The sequence below is a fragment of the Mixophyes fleayi genome, chromosome 10, assembly GCF_038048845.1.
Source record: "Mixophyes fleayi isolate aMixFle1 chromosome 10, aMixFle1.hap1, whole genome shotgun sequence".
Classification (NCBI taxonomy): Eukaryota; Metazoa; Chordata; class Amphibia; order Anura; family Limnodynastidae; genus Mixophyes; species Mixophyes fleayi.
This window is the reverse complement of record NC_134411.1, coordinates 57,405,687-57,427,229: the sequence shown is the minus strand read 5'-3', so window position 1 is coordinate 57,427,229 and position 21,543 is coordinate 57,405,687. Positions and strand designations below refer to the sequence as shown.

At 42.0% G+C, this 21,543-nt stretch overlaps 1 protein-coding gene and 1 long non-coding RNA gene across 2 annotated transcripts in view; one reads left to right on the top strand and one right to left on the bottom strand.

Annotated features, from left to right (window-relative positions):
- Positions 1-11,755, top strand: part of LOC142103486 (uncharacterized) — a 42,491-nt gene extending 30,736 nt beyond the window's left edge. The window contains exons 2-3 of the long non-coding RNA XR_012679371.1: positions 11,186-11,312; positions 11,650-11,755. This is a non-coding gene — a long non-coding RNA (uncharacterized LOC142103486). The remainder of the gene's footprint in view (positions 1-11,185; positions 11,313-11,649) is intronic.
- Positions 1-21,543, bottom strand: part of CARMIL2 (capping protein regulator and myosin 1 linker 2) — a 1,059,949-nt gene that overhangs the window by 613,307 nt on the left and 425,099 nt on the right. Inside the window, exons 20-21 of the mRNA XM_075188807.1 lie at positions 18,369-18,420; positions 14,117-14,289 (exon numbers count right to left, since the gene is read on the bottom strand). Coding sequence (XP_075044908.1) covers positions 14,117-14,289; positions 18,369-18,420 — 225 coding nt within the window. The remainder of the gene's footprint in view (positions 1-14,116; positions 14,290-18,368; positions 18,421-21,543) is intronic.

The window sequence follows — 21,543 nt, the reverse complement described above, 5'->3', positions numbered from 1 at the left end:
GCATGCACAGGGAAATGCACGGATAAGTCCCAGGTACAAATAAGGAACAGGTCAGCAGATAGTATGCTGAGATAGATCCCAATGCAGCATACAATCACAGGAGCAAGGCAGGAGAAAGAATCACAAGGTGGACCCACAGGATATGACATCAGGATGACAACAATAACCAGCCCTGTGTGCTGGGAGTAACAGGTATATAAAGGGAAAAAAAGACCACACCCAGGTGCATGGAATAATTGGAGAGCAGAAAGGTTAACCCTTAAAGCACAAGAAATGCACAATAGCAGCACCTCTGGACATCAGAGGTACTGCTGCAAACACATAAAAAGAACAAATACAAATAATAAAGTCCAAAAGATAGGAGCTGCCAGGCGGATCGTGACAAGGTGGTGTGTTAGACTCCGCGCCTCTCAGGTTAGTAGCGCTAATACCAGTCAGTGATATTCCTTGTGTAAAAGTGTGACAGTCTTCCATCGTCATCGCTAACCTTTATAAGAAGATGTCTGAAGTACATTTGCAGAATTAGCACTCCTAAAGTAAGGTGAAGGCCTGAATCTTTCTTTGTCACTGCGTGTGTAGAATGGCATGTTGCAATTTTTTTTTTTCTCAGCCCTTAACTTGTGATTTTTTTCTTTACTGAAGTAAAATGTGTTTTCTTACATTTTTGTTTCCCTGACACAAATACTATGCAAAGAAAGGCTTTAGCAGATGATGTAGAGGTAGAGGGATTATTATTATCATCATCATGACTGGTGCCAGCAGCTGCTTGGTGCTCCTGGTCTTCTGGGGACTGATGGGAATATATAGCTCTGGCACAGTACAATTTGAGTGTAAAGAACAATAGTAGCCTATTACATATTTATAAAGAAAATGCAAAATGCCACATCTCCTAATTGTGTGTAAATTGTGGCACAATACAATTTGACTGTAAAGATCAATAGTAGCCTATTAAAATTTTATAAAGAAAATGCAAAATGCCACCTCTCCTAATTGTGGGTGAATTGTGTCACAATACATTTTGACTGTAAAGAACAATAGTAGGCTATTAAATTTCTATAAAGAAAATGCAAAGTGACAACTCTCCTAATTGTGCGCGAGTTCTGGCATAGTACACTGTGAGTGGAGACTGGAAAGAACAATAACAGCCTATTGAACTATTAAGCAAAGCCTTGTGCCACCTCTTCTAATTTTGGCTGAGCTCTGCAACAGTACACTGTGAATGGAAACTGGAAAGCACAATACCAGCCTATTAAACAAAGCCCACTGACACCTCTCCTAATTTTGGGTGAGATCTGGCACTGGCAATGTGACTTGAGACTATCACTATACTAACCCTGCCTAACTACACTAGACCCTATCAAAGACGCTGCTATCCCTTCTTTGTCTCTGTGACATGGTGACGGAGCTCCATTTTGGGCGTTATTAAAGAATCAAAATCTCGCTTGTGGTTCTCCAAGTGCCAACATGCCCTGGCTGCCGTGGGTATGCTGGAGCTTGTAGTTATACAAGCAGCAGCATGGCCACAATATTTTGGGCAACCTGGCTGGCTGGGACTTGTAGTTCCACAAAACAAAATGGCGTCTGTTTTTTTTTTTAAACATTTATCGCCAATATTACCCTACTACCCACAGCCCACGGGGGTAGGAAGAGCCCTAGTGCTATCAGCACTGGGCTGGGTGTCTCTAGGGGGAGGGCCCGCTCATTTTTTTTTTGGCGAGCCCCACTCCCTAGGCAATCCAGCCCAGCGCTGAACAGCCTGGGGTTGGTTGGTTAGTCATTATGGCAGGGGGACCCCTACTGCGTGTCCCACTGCTATAGTGCTTCCAGCCCCGGCTGGTTTGCCTAGTGCTGGTTAAGTGAAAATCGGGGGGATCCCATGCAAAATTTTTCCCCGATTTTCACGGAACCAGCAGTAGTCAGGCAGCACTAGGGTTGAGCATTAATAGAGGGGGGACCCCACGCTTTTTTTTTACTTTTATCAATTCTTTACAGTTTTTACAGCTCCCGGAGCTCCGGCAGCTGTATGGCAGGGCAGTGTAACAGTGATGTGTTTACAACACGCTGCTACAACACAGGAGAGTTTGCCAAACACGGGAGTGTTTGAAATCACTGCAAATCGACGGAGATGACCAGCGATTTTGAAGCTCAGGGTAAAAATCGCAGCTTGATACATTTGATGAGTTTGGAACTAAAATCGCGTTGACCCGCGATTTGCCGCGATTTTAACACGCTGGCAAAATCGGACTTTAATACATTTACCCCTGAGGTGCTCTGTAACAAATCTTTGTTTACCAGAGTAATTAGGCATCCCTCCCCGCAATCAATCCCAACGTAAATTAATAACATTCACATTTAATAAATATATCTATTTCCTCCCCCAATCAGCCCCAACATTAAATTATGAGTTTTCAACATTAAATAAATCTATTTCTTCCCAAGCAGCCAGCATTTAAATAATTATTATTCACATATAATAAATGTCCCACCTTCTCTCCAATCTCAAACCCTTGTTCATTTAATAATCCCCAAAACACCCCAGCATTATATTATTAGTCTCACCAGTCCACTTTATATTAATATGCCCCACTATAACCCAAATATAAAATTAATAGCTCACACCCGCAATCTACCATTAATACTTCACCCCCCCCACCCAAACTACATTAAGAGCTACTTACCACAACATTTACACTTACATTGAAATCCTTTTCCCCATAAGCTCATATTTAGCCTTGCAGCACTGTAGCTTGCTGCGGGGGCTGCTTACATGCTGTCAGCGGGGAGAGATGGTTGAGTGCACACGAGTGTGAAGATACTGGAGAACAGAACAATCGGTCACCGGCGGCTGTGAGGTGACTGGTCCTGAGGGGGCGAGAGCAACCACTGTACCCCTGCATGCACCACATAGAGTCGGGGGGATTTCTAGGCAACAGATCGGAGCAGCTATAACAGTGTAATCCAAGTTGCAACAACAGCTTGCCTGTAGCAGCGACACTCTCAGCACATCGGTGTACAACTGTTGCAATTCCCATAACAACTGCATCAGGACCAGTTGTACAGAGCAGCATTGCCCAGAGTTCTGTTAACAGCTTAACCAGAGATTTCCCTACAGTTTGGTAGAAGATATTGCATTACCACAGGGGATATATATTTATTTGCAGTTGTCATTGCGACTGCATCAGCACCCAAACTGGTTCATCAAACTCCATCATTGTGGTTGGACGAGCAACTTCCTCAGAACCAATTTTACAGTTATAGCTTGGCATGAACTCAAACAGCTTGGCATGGTTAAGTTATTATAGCAAACCTAAAAACCACCAGTGAATGTATGGACTTTGTAGGATCCTGTGTGGTTTTAAGGAATTAGTGACCAAGGAACTGGGATCACTCTGAGTTTCAACTCTAGCATGCTGATACCCTAACAAACATTGCTTCAATGTAACACTTCAGCATGGAATTCTCATTAAAATAAGTGTTTTATCTCTTATTTCCTGTTTACTCATCATAGAATATTTTAGGTGATACTTCTTCTTTTCAAATGAACACTACTTATGTGCAAACAAATATATTGCAGCTCTTGGGGGTTAATGAGGATCACAAGCGTAAAAGCACACACCCTGGGCTTGATTCATTACTGATCCTACCTGCCATTTTTTGCGGATCTTACGAAAATCGTCTCTGCACATGCCCAGAAAAGGGAGATAAGACGGAAAATCTGTTGCATAAGATTTTCTGAAGTTAAGATGAAAATCCTTCTTAACTTTACTTAATAAGTTCTCCAACCACTTATGAAAAAAGGGTTGGGAAAGGGATGGGAATGGGCAGAGATTGTACGGAGATCGTACTGACTTAAGAGTAGGCGTTTACCTCCTGATCCATCGGATAGATAAGAAGAAATGCATTGTTCATTTAAAACACTCACAACTAAATATGCACACCATACATCATAATGGATTGTCTAACCATTAAGGCAACGTGCAGATTGAGCATTACATACATTATATAGACCTGAATGACAAGCACCATGTTTGAAAGTCCTATTAGGTTCAATAAAAATAAATGTGGATGCGAATTCAACGGCTAATAGTTTGCAATGATAAATATATATATATATGCACAATATAGACAGAGCCAACACATATCCTAACGTACTCTTCTTTAAGTGACACATTGAAGTAAACCCACAGAAACATGGAGATATACAAAGTCCACACAGATACAGTGTCACGAACAAGGTAGTCGGAAGGCCTTACCTGCTGGTATCTGCGCTGCTACGCAAGGAGGCGCGGAGTCTAACCACGCCCCAGGTCTTTTGGACTTAGCCGCTGAGACGTGTCGGTCGCGGCTCTCCCAGGTAGCTACCAGCGAGGTTAGATGAACAATCGTAGTCGACAATCCGGGGTCAATACCGCGCGGGCAACGAGGTAAAAGGGAGTCAAGCAGGAGAGAAGTCAGGGAGCCAGGGGTCAGAACCGGAAGATCAATACTGGAACCAGGGGTAATCCGAGAGAGTGGTCAGGAAGGCTGGGGTCAGAATCTGGAGGTGCAAGCAGGAAATATCTACAGATAGATATATATATATATATATATATATATATATATATAACTAAGGAGCCAAGATGCAGGCTAGCTGACTAGATACTCTGGCACCCTTGTGGTGCCAGAGTCTGGCTTAAATAGGAGCACCTGCCAATCATTGGTGGGAGTGGAGGTTGGCGGTCAGCTGGTCTGACTGCCGACAGGAAGCGGCCCTGAGTGTCTCCGTAGAGAAGGCGCAGAGAAGGCGTCCATCCTGGCACCAGGTAGGAGTGCGGGACGGCGCCTGACAGTACCCCCCTCCATCGGAGAGGTGCAGACCTCGAGGATTGTTTCTTGATAAACTTAGCCAGGAGACGAGGGGCATGAAGATCCTCCTTAAATACCCACGACAGTTCCTCGGGTCCAAAGCCCTTCCAATGAACCAGGTACTGGGGACGCCCACGGAAGTTACAGGTATCCAAAATGTGGCTGATCTCATATTCGTCACCAGTGGCAGTTAATAGAGGCTGAGGTTAAGAGGTCTTGTGGGAGAATCTGTTTTAGCAGGAAAACATGGAAGGAATTGTGGATTCTCAGAGAGGGGGCCAGGTGCAATTTGTAGGTTACTGGGTTAATGACCTGTGTAACTGGAAATGGCCCAATGAATCGTGGAGCAAGTTTAATTGAGGGTACCCGGAGTCTAAGGTTCCATGTGGAGAGCCAGACTTTGTCGCCAACATGGAGGATGGGAACGACTCTACGATGGCGATCAGCGGTTTGTTTATATCGTTGCGATGTTTTTACCAGGTTCTCCCTTGTTGATGCCCAGATGAGAGCGATATCATGAACAAGAGAGTGGGAGGCAGGAACAGAAGTGGCGGAGGACAGGGAAAATCAGGAAGGATGGGCTGGGCGCCAGACACAGTAAAGAAGGGAGAGGAACCGGTGGAATCGTGTACATGATTGTTATGAGTAAATTCTGCCCAGGGGAGCAAGTTGTACCAGTCATCTTGATTACCGGATGAGAAACAGCGGAGAAACATCTCAAGATCCTGATTTACACGCTCCATCTGGCCATTGGTCTGGGGGTGGTACCCCGAGAAGAATTTTAAGTTGATTCCAAGGTCCTTACAGAACGTCCTCCAGAAGCGAGATATAAACTGCACCCCACGATCCGATATAATCTCTTGGGGACAACCATGGAGCCGGAATATTTCCTTTATGAAGGCTCGGGACAATTTAGGGGCAGAGGGCAGACCCTTAAGAGGAACAAAGTGGGCCATCTTTGAAAATCTATCGACGATCACCCAAATAGTATTGAATCCTTCACTGGGCGGGAGATCGGTAATAAAATCCATGGAAATGCTAGTCCAGGGGCGTTCAGGCACGGGTAGAGGCAGGAGTAACCCATAGGGGTGGCATCTAGGAATCTTGTTTTGGGCACAAATCTCACAAGACTTAATGAATTCCTTAAGATCCGATCAGAGTGTAGACCACCAGTAGCTCCGAGTAAGGAGAGAACAAGACTTCTTGAATCCGGCGTGGCCAGCAAACTTTGTAGCATGGGCCCAGTGAAGGGCTTTCAAACGAAGGTGGGGTTCCAAGTAGGAGCAACCAACAGGGGGAGTCTTGGCTCTAGTTAGAGCAATGATACTAGAAGGCTCGAGAATGTAAAGAGGTCTGACTGCAGGTACCTCATCAGTTTCCTTGAAGGCCCGGGATAGGGCATCCGCCCGAGAATTCAGAGCACCGAAGCAAAAAGTGAGTCTTAAATCAAATCGAGCGAAGAAATAAGACCATCTTGCCTGACGAGGATTTAGGCAGCGTGCCTCTCGAAGGTAGGTTAGATTCTTATGGTCCGTAAAGACGGTCACCGGATGCCTTGCTCCTTCGAGAAGGTGACGCCATTCTTCTAGTGCTAGCTTGATGGCAAGTAGTTGTTTATCTCTGACTCCATAATTGTGCTCAGCGGAGGAAAAATTCTTGGAGAAGAACCCACAAGGCCAAAAAACCCCAGAGGGGGATCTCTGAGAGAGAACAGCTCCTACCCCGACAGAGGATGCATCCACCTCTAAAAAGAAAGGTTCTTTTTGATCTGGTTGAGTTAGGACAGGCGCAGACAAGAAGGCCTTTTTCAGGGAAGTAAATGCAGTAATGGCCTCCGGCGGCCAAACCTTCAGATCTGCCGACTTCCGAGTAAGATTTGTGATGGGAGCAATCAACGTGGAGAATTGGTTAATGAATTGTCTATAATAGTTATAAAAACCAGTGAAACGTTGAACAGCTTTCAGGTTCAGGGGTCGAGGCCAGTTGGTAACAGCGGATACCTTCACCGGATCCATCCTTAATCCAGAACCAGAGAAAAGTATATCCCAGGAATGGTATCTGAGGAACTTCAAAGATACATTTTTCAAGCTTACAGAATGGGTTGTTTTGCCATAGCCGAAGTAGAACCTCTTTGACATGAGAACGGTGGGCAGAGATGTCGGAAGAAAAGATGAGTATGTCATCCAAGTAGACTACCACCGAACTATAGAGGAGGTCCCTGAGATCTCGTCGACAAACGATTGAAATTCAGCGGGAGCATTGCATAATCCAAAGGGCATGACAAGGTACTCATAGTGTACGTCACGAGTACAAAAGGCAGTCTTTTACTCGTCACCTTCACGAATCCGGATCAAATTGTAAGCACCCCGTAAGTCGAGTTTGGAAAAGATCTTGGAACCACTAATACAGTCAAAGAGTTCGGAAATGAGAGGAAGTGGATATCTGTTCTTAATAGTGATGGCATTAAGCTGTCGATAATCGATACAGGGACGTAGGTTACCATCCTTCTTCTTTACAAAGAAAAAGCCCGCTCCAGCAGGGGAGGTAGATCTCCTGATGAACCCGCGTTGCAAGTTCTCCGTGATATACTGAGACATGGCCTGATCCTCAGGAAGGGAAAGAGGATAGATTCTGCCCTTAGGAATGGGCTTCCCAGGTTGTAATTCAATAGGGCAGTCCCACGGACGATGAGGGGGGAGGAGCTCATAGGCTGCCTTGGAGAACACATCCAAAAACTAAATGTAAGGAGCCGGAATCTCAAAATGAGAGGAGTGCGCCTGGCACGACGTAGAGGAGAGACCTAACTTCTTGGGTTTGACCAAACTTAAACATCTCTTGTGGCATTGGGGGCCCCAGGAGGTGAGCTGTGGTGAACTCCAATCGAACTGAGGTGCATGTAGTCCAAGCCATAGGAGACCTAGAATGACTGAATTTATGGATTGGGGTAAAACCTAAAATTCAATCAACTCGGAATGCAGGACCCCTACCGTCAGCCGGACCGGGGACGTAACCTTGGAAATGGAGCCGTTCGTGACGCGGTTTCCATCCATGGCGGTTAGGAATAGCAGCTGAGGTAAGTCATGAATGGTAATTTGGAGTTGCGATGCCAGGGTGGCGGAGATGTAATTTCCGGCAGTGCTTGATGCAATCCGAAAGACCCTGCCAGAAGGTCGCCACAAGTGCTTCATCATTCCATTTAAGCTCAGAAGCTAGGGTACGGAACTGCACCACATATTGGCCGACAGTCAGAGAGCCTTGGCGTAGGGAGAGGAGACTGGAGGCTGCAGAGGATACTCGACCCGGCTCATCAAAAATTTTGTGAAATGCTGTAACAAAGGAAGAGTTATTCTGAAGAAGGGGCCATCTCATTCCCAGAGTGGTGAGGCCCATGCCAGGGCTTGTCCAGAAAGGAGCGACATGATGAAGGCCACCTTGGAACGTTCAGTGGAGAAAGCCCCCGAGTTACATTCAAAATGGATGGAACACTGGTTAAGAAATCCTCGGCATCTTTTAGGATCCCCATCGAACTTCTCAGGCGTGGGCAGCCACAGCGAGGAAGATCGGAGTGGGAACAGGAGGAACAGTCCCAGAAGAAGTGACGACAGTGGATTGAGGAACAGATAGTGAAACCTGTAGAGAATCCAGACGGGTGGATATACCCTGAATACACTGGAGTAGCCTGGCTTTCTCGGCGTCATGTTGTTCGACCTTTTGAGCCAAATGGAGTAACAGATCCCGAGCAGAAGGTTCACCTTGGCCGTCCGAGGTCATGGCCAGAGTATGATGTCACGACCAAGGTAGTCGGAAGGCCTTACCTGCTGGTATCTGCACCGCTACGCAAGGAGACGCGGAGTCTAACCACGCCCCAGGTCTTCACCAGGGAACCCCGCAAGGAGTTTTGGACTTAGCTACTGAGACGTGTCGGTTGCGTCCCTCCCAGGTAGCTACCAGCGAGGTTAGATGATCAATCGTAGTCGACAATCCGGGGTCAATACCGTGCGGGCAACGAGGTACAAGGGAGTCAAGCAGGAGAGAAGTCAGGGAGCAAGGGGTCAGAACCGGGAGATCAATACTGAAACCAAGGGTAATCTGAGAGAGTGGTCAGGCAGGCTGGGGTCAGAATCTGGAGGTCCAAGCAGGAAATATCCACAGTAATATATATATATAAAACTAAGGAGCCAAGAGACAGGCTAGCTGACTAGATACTCTGGCACCCTAGTGGTGTCTGGCTTAAATAGTAACTCCTGCCAATCATTGGTGGAAGTGGGGGTTGGCGGTCAGAAAGCGGCCCTAAGCTTCTCCCTTGCCTAGCAATGGAGACGCGATGTTCGGGCGCATGCGACATCCGGTCTGCCGGGTGGAAGTAATGTCCCGTTGCTAAGCAACGGGACGAGCGCAGAGAAGGTGTCTTTTCTCTTACTCTTTTAACTATTGCAAAATGAGGTCTGCCACCTTTGCCCATAAAGAGCTGCATCTATTGGCAGAGGGCATGGATAACATGCCCAGTGGGTGCTACCTTTCAAATGAAATGAAGCTGCTGGCATACCACATGGTTCGCCACTTCATATGGCTGCGGTTTCACCGCCGCAGGACTATAGCCCAGCTCCAGCGGCGCTGGATTGATTTACACCGGCACCGACCCCAGCCCTTGGAGGAGCTCAAGGAGAGATCAGGTGACATGAGTTCTCTATTACATTTCTAGTAATTGGATAAAATACTGTAATACAAATACTTGTTTAATTTTTAGAATGACTTTCAAAGATGATCAAGGACATGCCCTACCCCAAATATAAATCTGTCTCCAGATTACAAATGTAACTCTCTCCAACGCAACATGCTTTTGGGCTTGTTTTTATTATTTTTGGTTAACATTTCATTTACTTTCATTACTGATGGAGGCCCAATCTCCAGACTGTTAAGGCACATTTGGGATTCAAACTCATGGCCCCAGTGCTGTGAGGCAGAAGTGTTAACCACTAAGGAAACATGGTGGTGTTCATATCCAGACATTTTTAATGTAACTGTGGCAGATGAGGTATATTGCAAATATATTTGCAGGGGATTTTTGGGGACAATGCGCACAGTTGCCTTAAGCTGATTTAAGCATATTACAAATCCTTACCCAAATAAAATGTAATATGTCTGTTAGGGCTGACAGAAAATATCATAAACTCCTAGAAAAGGTAGGAGAGGTCTTCACTTATAGCATCTGCTTTTCCTATAGAGCTGTAAGCACTCACAGGTACTCAGACGCCCCCAGGTCTTAACTCAGAGTAGTACAAGTTTATAATCTAACTGCAGCGCAGGCGAGCGCTTGATGGTAGAAGGTAGCGGAGTCCAGAAACGGGCCGAGGTCAGAGAGGCAACAGCAGGCAGCAGAGTGCAGACCAAGCAAGAGTCAGGGCGGTCAAAAACAATGTATCCAGAGAACAGGCAGAGATCAGGGTCACAGGCAATCCAACAAAGTCCAGTAAGCAAGCCAGGGGTCAAAGAATCAATCCAAAATAGCACAAGAGCAGTGGAAGGGAGCAGGTCAGCAACCAGAGACTGAAAGCTATAACCGGCAGTGAGCCTTAGCCCTCACTGCCTTAAATAGTGATGTGGCCCAATGAAAATGCACAGTGCTCAGCTGTAATACTCAGCCCATGTGGCTAATGCAATCTCCCCCAATCAGCCATAGGAGGCTGAAGTCATACAGACCTGCGAGCGAGCGCCCGATTGTTAGACAGCTGGCTGGCAGGGATAACCAAGCGTCCCGGTTGTTGCCCAGGCAACCAAGATGAGGAAGGCGGAAGTGAGCCACGGCGGCTAGCAGTGGAGCCGCGGCTCGTGGCAATGATCCAATAATATGTCACTATTTAGATTATATAATTTTTTACCTGGAAAAATACAATATTAATGTAGTACTTATTTTTTAACATTAAAATGACAGTTCAACATCCCTATGTCACCTAAGCCAAATCCAAGATTGGTTACAGCCCATCTGAAAGTGTTATGTGTCTTTCATTTTCTTGAAATTTCATTGAACACGCTCAATTATCTCTGTTTGTAAATGCATGTTACACTATGGGCTAGATTTACTAAGCTGCGGGTTTGAAAAAGTGGGGATGTTGCCTATAGCAGCCAATCAGATTCTAGCTGTCATTTTGTAGAATGTACTAAATAAATGAGAGCTAGAATCTGATTGGTTGCTATAGGCAACATCTCCATTTTTTCAAACCCGCAGCGTAGTAAATCTAGCCCTATGTCTGAGCACATTATTATATGACTACATGTAGGTAACTTTGAAACAGGGAGAACATTTATAAAAAAAAATAATGTGTTATACTTACTCCAACAGGCAATCAGAGCCGTGGAGAACATGAGGCCAGGGAGGAGCCTGAGGAGGTGGAAGAAAAGGAGTAGGCGGAGGAAGCGCAGGTGAGGGAGGAGGAGAAGGCCGATGTGGAGGCTTTTGTGGAATTAAAGTAAATTTTCACAAACAAACAGATATTTTTGTGGTTGTGGGTAGGCCCATTGTATTCATCATAAAGCACTGTTTTCACACATGTCATTTGCCCGATAGCTAGTTGTCCATCCACAGGTTTTGACCATGATGGCCCTAATATTTTTTTTGCAATAAAATAAGCCCCCCCGTCTATGTGTATATATATATATATATATATATATATATATATATATATATATATACACACATACATATACACACACACCTCTGCTGACTCCGTCAAACAACACCCCAAGAAGTAGTGTGAGAAATAACCTAAGCATGCTAATTGTGTTATTTTTCCCTGTTTTTAACAGCTTGAGAAAACACCAGAAATGGGGAGGAAAACCCACCTTCGGTGGCGGTGGGTTCCCTAAAGCAGAAACTTGGAAAATGCAGAAAAAAAATAAACAAATACCAAAAACTAAACCAAAAACAATTTTCATTGTATGAAAAATTTTATGGTTCTGTTAAATTATTTTTTTCATATTCTGGATTGGTTGTTGACTAAGGCTGGAGTTATTTACATTTGTATATAAAAAATAAAAAATGTGTGTGTGTCTTTTTTAAAGTAACTATAAAACATGTATTCATGTCAATTTTGTAAATAATGATGGCACATTTACCACATACATTAAGGTTTATTTTACATGGGTCAGAACATGATTTGGGCAAAGTTACTGTTTGGTAACTTTTTTCCCTTATTCAGGCCCACAAAGTTGAGGCAGATAAGGGCATGGTTGGGAATTGAACTCATGACCCCAGTGCTGTAAGCCAGAAGGGCTAACCACTAAGCCACCGTGCTGCTGGATTGTGGTCTGCATTATTTTTTGGTAAAGCTGTGTACATACAAGCCGTAGATGAAGAAAAAACAAAGTTTCCCGACAAAATAGTTGCATTTATCTCAAAGGAGTCTGTCCCCTCAAAATCAACCCACCACCCTTTGAGTCTTAGGCCATTCCTAGTAATAGATGTCAGCATGCACATAATAATGTCAATGTGTCCTGTGGACCAGAAACATTTTTGAAAGTAAAACATTGTAATAAATAAAAATGCACCTTGCCGTAACAAAGTTGCATTTGAGGGGAGGTAAATTGATAATATGAGGACAGATTTATAATTGGGGTAGATCATGTAGTACAGTGATGGGCAAACTACGGCCCGCGGGCCAGATCCGGCCCACTTAGAGGTTCTATCCAGCCCGCCTATATTTTGAAAAATGTCATTAAAATATGCATAAAATTATTAGGGCCGACCCTGTGTGTCAGAACCTTCATTTTTATGCCTTCCCAGCTATTTCCTCCATTACACTTCATCCTCCTTCCTAAAAGGACACTTCTTATGTCAATCATTCAAACACCTGCCCCCCCCCCTAATGGCTGAAAGTCATGTGAGAAGAGATGGGCTGGGCCATATACTAAGGCGGATTTTGATTGGCTGCTGTGTTGTCAGTTAGTGGCTCACCAGAAAGACGGATCTGCAACAACCTGCTGAAATAAGTGCTGTGTCTATGCGATCGCTGCACTTATAGAGGTAACACTGCTATATAACACCCTCCCGTCCCATTCAAAAAATTTGTATTATATATTTCGATATTTGAGTTTTTTAATAAATTATATTGGCCCGCCTAAAGTTTTTCTTTTTTATTTGGCCCGCTCCTGAAAAAGTTTGCCCATCACTGACGTAGTAGATCAACTTTGAATGTCAGACTTAAAATCAAGCTATCAACTGTTTGTGTGTTACATTAATTTTTTTTTTCCTTATGTGCTAAATACTGTCCCTTGCTAATTCAAAACATATGCTGGTTTGGATACATTTCCTCTTGTGTTCCTTTCCTTAATGATTTAGGCCCACAAGCTGTACACAGATGCTAACGCCATGTTTGGTATTCAAACTCATGACACCAGTGTTATGAGACAGAAGTGCTAACCATTAACGTATCTTGCTGATCTCATCTCCCATATATTTTTAGCAATAATGAAGTTTGTGAAGAGGGTAGCAAGTATCCCCCAAACTTTCACATTCTCCCCTTCTGATGAGTGCAATGAATAAGGTGGTCTTTCCACACATTCTCTAGAAAGATGTGGTGGGCCTTTCCTTCCCCCTCCATACCCTGTGATAAAAGCACTCTAGCCCTTCCCTGACAGGTGTGTGTTTTTCCAATTAATATTAACAATACCACTTTAAAATAATTTGTCCCAGGTAATATAATTATATAAATGCTGATGCAATTAATTAGGTAATAACAGTTCTGCACAACACACTCCGATTGTGGTTTTAAATTTGTAAACAAACCGTTCGTACCTCCTACATTTGCCGTTACGTAACCCCATCTTATTTTTAAATAAGAAGCGGATCTTAAAAAGTGTATCATAAGAAGTGGATCTTAAGATGAACCGACTGCTTAAGATCAGTTGCGTCTTATTTTCCATTGCGTAAATGGCTTAAAATGAGCGTGTTTCTTAACTTCTGTTCCTTGTTGTATCGCGGCTTTCTTCTAATTTGTTCTTAAAATACGCATCGCAACGTCTTCACAAGATAAGATCACTGATGAATCAGGCCCCCTGGGAGGGAATATTTGTGCTGTCACTAATCCTGTTTTTGTACTCCAATTCAGAATGTTATCTTTGCATTCAAAGCTGGTGACTTTGCGAAGATGTATACATTTCAGCTGTACAAATTGATTCAAAATTCTAATTCAAAAATAATATTTTGAATGAAACATTTTAATGTAGTGGTAAATTAATATTTACTTTCATATAAGGTAAAAATAGACACTCTCACCTGAGTCTGATATTCATCTGTAAAGCTTTTGCTAATAGCTTGGCTCCAGTATCTCCTATTGCATTTCCACTTATATCTATCTTGGTAAGACTGCTGTTGCTTCCCAAAGCATTCAGGATAATATTGGTTCCTGATTTTAATCTCGAGTCAGCGAGGGACAGAGACTGAATTGGCTAAAATCAGAGCAAGTAAAAGACAGTAAAAAACACAACTCACAAGTGAAATGATGAAAATATCTTCAAAATATTGCATGGTGGTCCACAAATGTGGTAGCTGACACAGTTACTCTTTCTGATTGTGTGTCCTGTTCAAACATGTCCACTTGCAAATTCATAATAAAGATTCAGGTTGGATTTAAATAAACTAAATGTATTTGTTTTCTGAATTAACATGTGATCTCTCAAGATAAGGTTCAGATAAGTTGTCTGTCTTCTTCGGGTCTTATAGTACTAATTTATCACCAAAAAATACCAAAAAAAAGCCTATGGCTGATTTGTACTTATAGCAAATGCTAGCTGTAAACTTTGCAACTTACCTTTGCAATTTCACCAAACCTAAAAAAACTTCGAAGCCTACCACATTAAAAAACATTTATGAATGTGCATGGTTACCCTTCATGTTAGGAAACTAGGGGGGGTATTCAATTGTTTCTTTTAACGCGCTAAAACACAAAAAAACGAGTGCTCGAAAAAAACTTCATATTATACAGTAATTTTGCGCGCGTAAACAGTTAATACGGTACTTACTCGCTGCCAGCGGGCTGAATTTCAGCTCGCTGCTCAGGGAGCTGCGAGATGAAATTTAGCGAGTAATTACCGTATTAACGGTAATATTTTTAGAGCGCTCGTTTTTTTTTGTTTTAGCGCGTTAAAAGAAACAATTGAATACCCCCCTAAGACCCCATTATTTACAATGTATTTGTTTATCATGCATTTGTACCATGTTATAGAATATGCTGGTTCTACTTATAGCAAACATTCCATTAATAATAAAATGAAGACAAATTCAAGGCCTGATTAAGGGTTCAGGCTTCCCTAGATTAATACGCTTGTAGCACTCATTCGCCTACAACGCCAGGCTAATACACTATAGACAAATACAAACTTGTCCTTAATTTAAAATCTGGCTTCCTTCATCCCTCCCCGACAATAGGATTTTTCCATCTCTGCATTGAGCAATAAACCAGTCCAGGTGGTAACATATTGATTGTGATATGTCATTTGTTTTTGTTTTCGTAAGTGCAATTTTCTCACAATCTAACTAATTTTATTTAACTATAATCTGCTACATTTAACCTCTCTTCAGAATAAATCTAAATGCAGACCTGCTCTTCATACTTGTTCTCCTTCCACGGCAGGACCCCAAACTTATTAGCATCTACTTTCAGTAGCACTTGTTACAATTAGCAGCTCAAAGACTTGCTGAGAACATAACTCAATGGACAGTGAGGAAATGACTTTCAGCTCCGTTGAACCCAGACTCTGCATCAGCTCATTTGATACAAGCAGCTCCTCCCCTGTCTGAGGAAATGCAATTCACTCAAGTGATGGGCAGGTTTCTGGGCTATTGACCTCCCCCCCCCCCCCCCCCAGTGTGCATGGGGTGGTGGATTGTGGTCCCCTCCTAATTCAGTACTGCATAATCAAATATCCCTTTGAAGCATACCAGCCAGAGATGACCGCATCTAGGCCTTTCTGTACAGTAGCAGGCAGGATTATGCCACTCGCGCCCTCCAAAACGATGCACCCTAGGCTGCAGCCTAGTCAGCCTATTGGTTAAACAGGTGCTGGACAAATTAAAACTAACTACTAATTCCTGGGTTGTTCCTTCAATATCAAGATATTAATATTATCTTTTATCTTATAGTTATAATATTATCTTTTAGTTATAAGGTTCCACAAAGTGTCTGCAGCACCATACAGAGTACAAACAGAATATACATGAGAGCAATAAGCACAAACCATGGGTACAATTAAGCAGATTTATGGATGCAGTTAGCAGAATAATTTGCATGGCATTCAGTAACAATTCAGCAAAAGACAAAACTGGGACAGTAACAGGTAACAGAAAAGTTGAACATAACATTTGAGAACAGCAGACATAACAATGAATACAGACGAAAAGAATAAAAACTGCATGGATGCAATTAACAGAACAAATCACAAGGCATACAAAAACAGTTCAGCAAAAGACATGACATGGCCAGACAAGGAGATATTGAGTGGATATTAGGAGATAAATGTTGAAAAGAGTTTTGTGCAGTTTATCTTAAATCAGCAGTGGCTTATTGGAGTCAAACACCAGCATTAGGTACAGAGGTTTGAGACAAGATGATAGACCTATTGTGTGACACTTCTGTGCATAGAGAAGCAAAGTATTTTATTATGCAACTGTAACACCCCCTTTTCCTAGGATTAAGGTGTGTACGGGTTTGAGTGTGTGTGTGTGTGTGTGTGTTTGTGTGTGTTTGTTCTGGTTCCTGACCCACTAATTTATCTTTACTCTTGGTGCACAGTGCCTCCACCTTTGTCTTCAGACAGTAAGCTCTTCGTGGGGTAATGCCCTTGTTCAGTGTCACCAGAGGGAGACCAAGGAACCGTCCGCTCCCTTACTCTCAACCCCAGGCTCTACTACAGAAAACAATTACCACTCTGTAGCTAGCTTTACAAACCACTGGTACGTTTATTTTTAGAGTGGTTCCACAGGCTAATTTCTTTTTTAGTAAGTTTGCATAATCAGTGTACATATAAGACATTATATAGGCTCACAGGTAAACTAAACAACAGATTAACCTTTAGCTTATCATATAATAGCACACAGTTCTTAATATCCTAAAGACTAGCTTCAGAGGTACCTCTGCATCTTAACATTATACTAGGGAACATTTTACAATAAACAGGGAGATGTAAAAACACGGCAGTTGAAACCAATATAACTTTCACATATAAATATAATTTCCTATATGACTCAGTCCATAAGCTTGGCTAACTATCCCTAAAATTACCCTTTAAAATGTAACTCAGTCCCGGAACAAGGGTATATATCATTAATCTTCGGCACTTCCCACCTGGTCCCTGACTAACTAAACTAATATGTACATATTGCTCAGTTTTTCTAGTAAAACAGGAAGAATAATAAAACTTATCAATATATTGCTTCAGGTCCAGCTTCAGGTTATCTCTTCAGGATTGGGGTACAGTCATTTAAAGTGGTGTGAAAGTCTTAACTCTTGCTTGTCAGCTTTAATAATGTAGTTTGTCTTGGTTCTGGCAATCTGATTTCTTTTTCCTACTCTGTTGGTTAAATTTCAGCCTGCTGCTGTATATGTCGCTCTGTTCAGTCTCCTCTTGTCTCTCTCTTCTCTGTTCCAACTTCTCACTTCTGCCTTCTGTCTGTTCTCTTGCTTGTCACTTTCTTGCTCTCCTTCTCACTTCCAACCTCCTTCTCCTCTGGCCCGCTTTTTTCAGACCAACCGCTACACTACAGCTGCCAGTTTTCAGTCATTGCTCTCACCTAACTGTCACTTTCCCCTCGCTCTCTTAGTTTCAGTGATGTTACTGTGAGCAGAGCTTTATCAATCCCTGACATTATTGCACATGTCTGCTGCCACTACGCAACATAGCTAAAAAATATGGTGGAGCAAAATGTTATTGATCCCATTTATTTCATCAGAAATAGATGGTCTGCTGCATATTATTATTTCTACTTGCACCTGTACAATGCTACCCTTATTGTACCTGCTATACCAAAACTGTGTTGATACTAAATCTGCATGTGCATGGGTTCCTGTATCTTACTCATCCACAAGGATCTGAGGGTAAAATGAGTAATACATAGGTAGGTTCCAATGAGACATGTTATTGCACCACCCAACCACTTGGCACAAGGGGTTACAAAATTAGTGATTCTAAAACTCTACTCGTAATGTAATGTTGACATTTCCCTGCTAACAATAGTGAAATATATAGAAGAATTGTAATTTAGTCAGAAGTTTTAGTTTTAAAAAAATATCTTTAAAAAAAACTCCAGCAGTTTGTGAGCTATATTAGCAATCTACAATTGGTCACCTGAAGCCACTCTCTATCTAGGCTACTACTGCTTGTGTCCTCCTGTTGGCACACTTTTTACTCTGTAGTCACCAGTCCCCTATGGAATTGACTATACTTACGGTTGACTTAGAGTTTAGAGATAATTCTGTGGCACAATATATTTTAAATGTTTGCGATAAATTAAAAGATACTTAAACACATACACAGTCTTCATCTTGTAGCAACTGGACAATGCGATGGAGGACTTCTGTGGTGCTAAAATAGAAAGAAATTCAGTTTATAAACACATCCCATACATAAAACGCTTAACTGTTTGGAAAAACAAATGAGACAATGGTAATATTAAGCAACATAATTTTAACTGAAAATGTGTGTTTAAGTTTGGAAGTGTAGGGCTAGAGCAGTACCAATGAATGTAAACTATAGATGAATGGTGGAAATAGCAACCCTGAAGAAATTAATAAATCATACAGATTATAAAGTGAGCTTTAGACTGTCCAAATCTGTCACAATCCCTTTGTCAACAAACAATTACATTGATTGCAAGCAGTGGCAATAAAAAACTGCTGGCCTTTTTTCGTAAATTTAGCACTAAATCACATTATTCACTTGCAGAAATTCCTTTGGAGCTACTGCTATTTATGAGATACACAGGACACAACACTTCATCAACGTTCAATTCTGCTACTGGAAAAGGCAGGTAGTTGTTGAGATTCAAATGCCCAGCCATCAACTCCAAGACTTCACACAAGAAAACATTGTGGCATTGTAACATTTAAATTTAACATATTTCCTGCCTCATAAGGCAGCAGATTTAAACATTGATCAAGTTAAAAGAGGGGTGAGATGTCAGAATCCCAACAGTTTTGCGAGCTGAGGAGAGGCGATACACATAAAGTTTAGCTCTACATAATGTGGCTTTTTTTTATCTCTGCCTTATATTGGCCATTTACATTTTCAGCAATATATTTGTGAATGGAGAAGTTTCACAGTGAAAGGTGTTTTGTATAGTGTCATAAGCAAACAGTTTTAAAAAAGTGATGATCATTGACTTATATGATCTTGGCTGTTCAGTCGTTTTCTTAAATTAGGAATCACTTCTAATTACTGGGGGATCAACCAATCATTATTGTGAGCAGGTATCAGTATCTGGCTGCAATCAGCCCCCAGCACTGCAGGAACAACAGAGAGAGTTGTTTGTGAGTAGAGGTCAGGGGCAGGAGGGCATCTGTCCCCTGAGCCAGTCCCATAATGGGCTTCCTTGGGCTGGCCACCTACATTTTTTTCCTTTAAAATGTTCCTAGTAGGCTGCTGAGTCTTGTCCTCTGGTCTAAAATTTGCTCCCTCCCCTGATAGAGGTAGATCTTTTTTAATAACATTTGAAGGGAGAGCAATTCAGTATAGCCAGATTAAGCAGACCAGTATTATGCAACCTGTTGCCCTGTAGTTGTTCTGAAACTACAGGTCCCAGCATACCTGGCATGCTCTGGCCTGCTTAATCTGCTACGCTAAATTGCTCTCCCATCAAGTGTTTTTCAAATTGTCCAGTTGACTGCATTAACTCCCAGACATGATGCACTAACTCACAGGCATGATTGCCAAATGGCGAGCAGTGGTGAAAAGTGCCGGCGTATATCTATATATATATATTGTGGCAAGAGCCCGTTACTGCAGAAGCACACGCGAACAACAACTTCCTTTTTATGGTGCTTTATTGTCAGGATGGTAAATGTTTGACACCGTATACTTGTACAGCAATCATGGAGACCCTAAACACTAGCTTTACATAGTCCAGCTCTCTCTCAGGACCAGCCAGCTCACCCAGCATTGGTCTCCCTGAACAAATGAAACAAACAAGCTTTTATACATGATGCTCCTCCCCCAGCCTTAGCTTGATGGACAGGTGACACATCCACCTTCTCTTTAAAAGAAAACACACATCACTGCCTCTGTTTGCACAACCAGACACGCTCTGTCTGTTTGCTGAGAGGAAGGATTTCAGATCATGTAAGTTTAACCAAATTTAAACTATTGCTTTTCATACATATGTCTGCACAAATATTTTACTCTACTTCCCTGCTTTCTCTGTATATTGCCAGCTAAATGCCTCCTTTTATTACAATATATATATATATATATATATATATATATATATATATATATATATATATATATATATGTATTCCATAGACAAAAAACCTTACGGTTTAACATGTCTGATTAAGGTTCGTTACACACCATCTAAAAACATAAAAAAACTATTGAAATTTTTTCACTCAAACTCCAAAAAGCAATGAAATTACGACGATTAAGGCAGAAGCCTTAATGGACGTGTTCCTTGAGCAATACAGACATGGTATGCCATCACATCCTGTGGTTTGCTGCAGATTCAGCACTATCATGTAGTGAGATTGCTGTCACTCACAAAATGGTGGATCTGCTAATTCACAGATTTGTGTGTTCACTGGAATACACACATACAGTACTATTACATTTTCTTAGTTTAGCTTTATGGTAGTTTAGGGCCTGGGTGTCTTAGAAAGAGACAGTAAAGCAACTTCATAAAAAATTAGAACTACAAAATCCCTACAGAGCATTTCTCCCTCCAAGACTGTGCCTGCTTATTAAGGATACCTGCAGAACATAGCTCATCACCAAACAGTATCTGCTCCCGAAAGATCCCTGCAGAGCATTCCTCCACCCAAAACACTTCCTGTAGCTGACAGATCCCTGTAGAACTAAGGATGAGCGGGCTCGGATTACCGAAATCCGAGCCCACCCGAACAGTGCGGATCCGACGGGATCCGAGCACTGTTCGGGTACTTCCGGCCGAATAATTATAATATAATTATAATAAAATCTTCTAAAAATTAAAAAAAAAAAAAAAAAAATTAAAAAATAATTTAAAAAAAATATTAAAAAATAATTTAAAAAGTATAAAAAATATTCTAGAGCAATATATTCCTGCAGTCCCAAAAAATAGGAACTGCAATCTATATTACTACGTTCACTGTTTTTGCATTTCCAAAAAATAGGAACTGCAATCTATATTACTACGTTCACTGTTTCTGCAGTCCCAAAAAATAGGATCTGCAATCTATATTACTACGTTCACTATTTCTGCAGTCCAAAAAATAGGAACTGCAATCTATATTACTACGTTCACTGTTTCTGCATTTCCAAAAAATAGGAACTGCAATCTATATTACTACGTTCACTGTTTAAGCAGTCCAAAAAATAGGAACTGCAATCTATATTACTACGTTCACTGTTTCTGCAGTCCAAAAAATAGGAACTGCAATCTATATTACTACGTTCACTGTTTCTGCAGTCCCAAAAAATAGGAACTGCAATCAATATTACTACGTTTACTCTTTC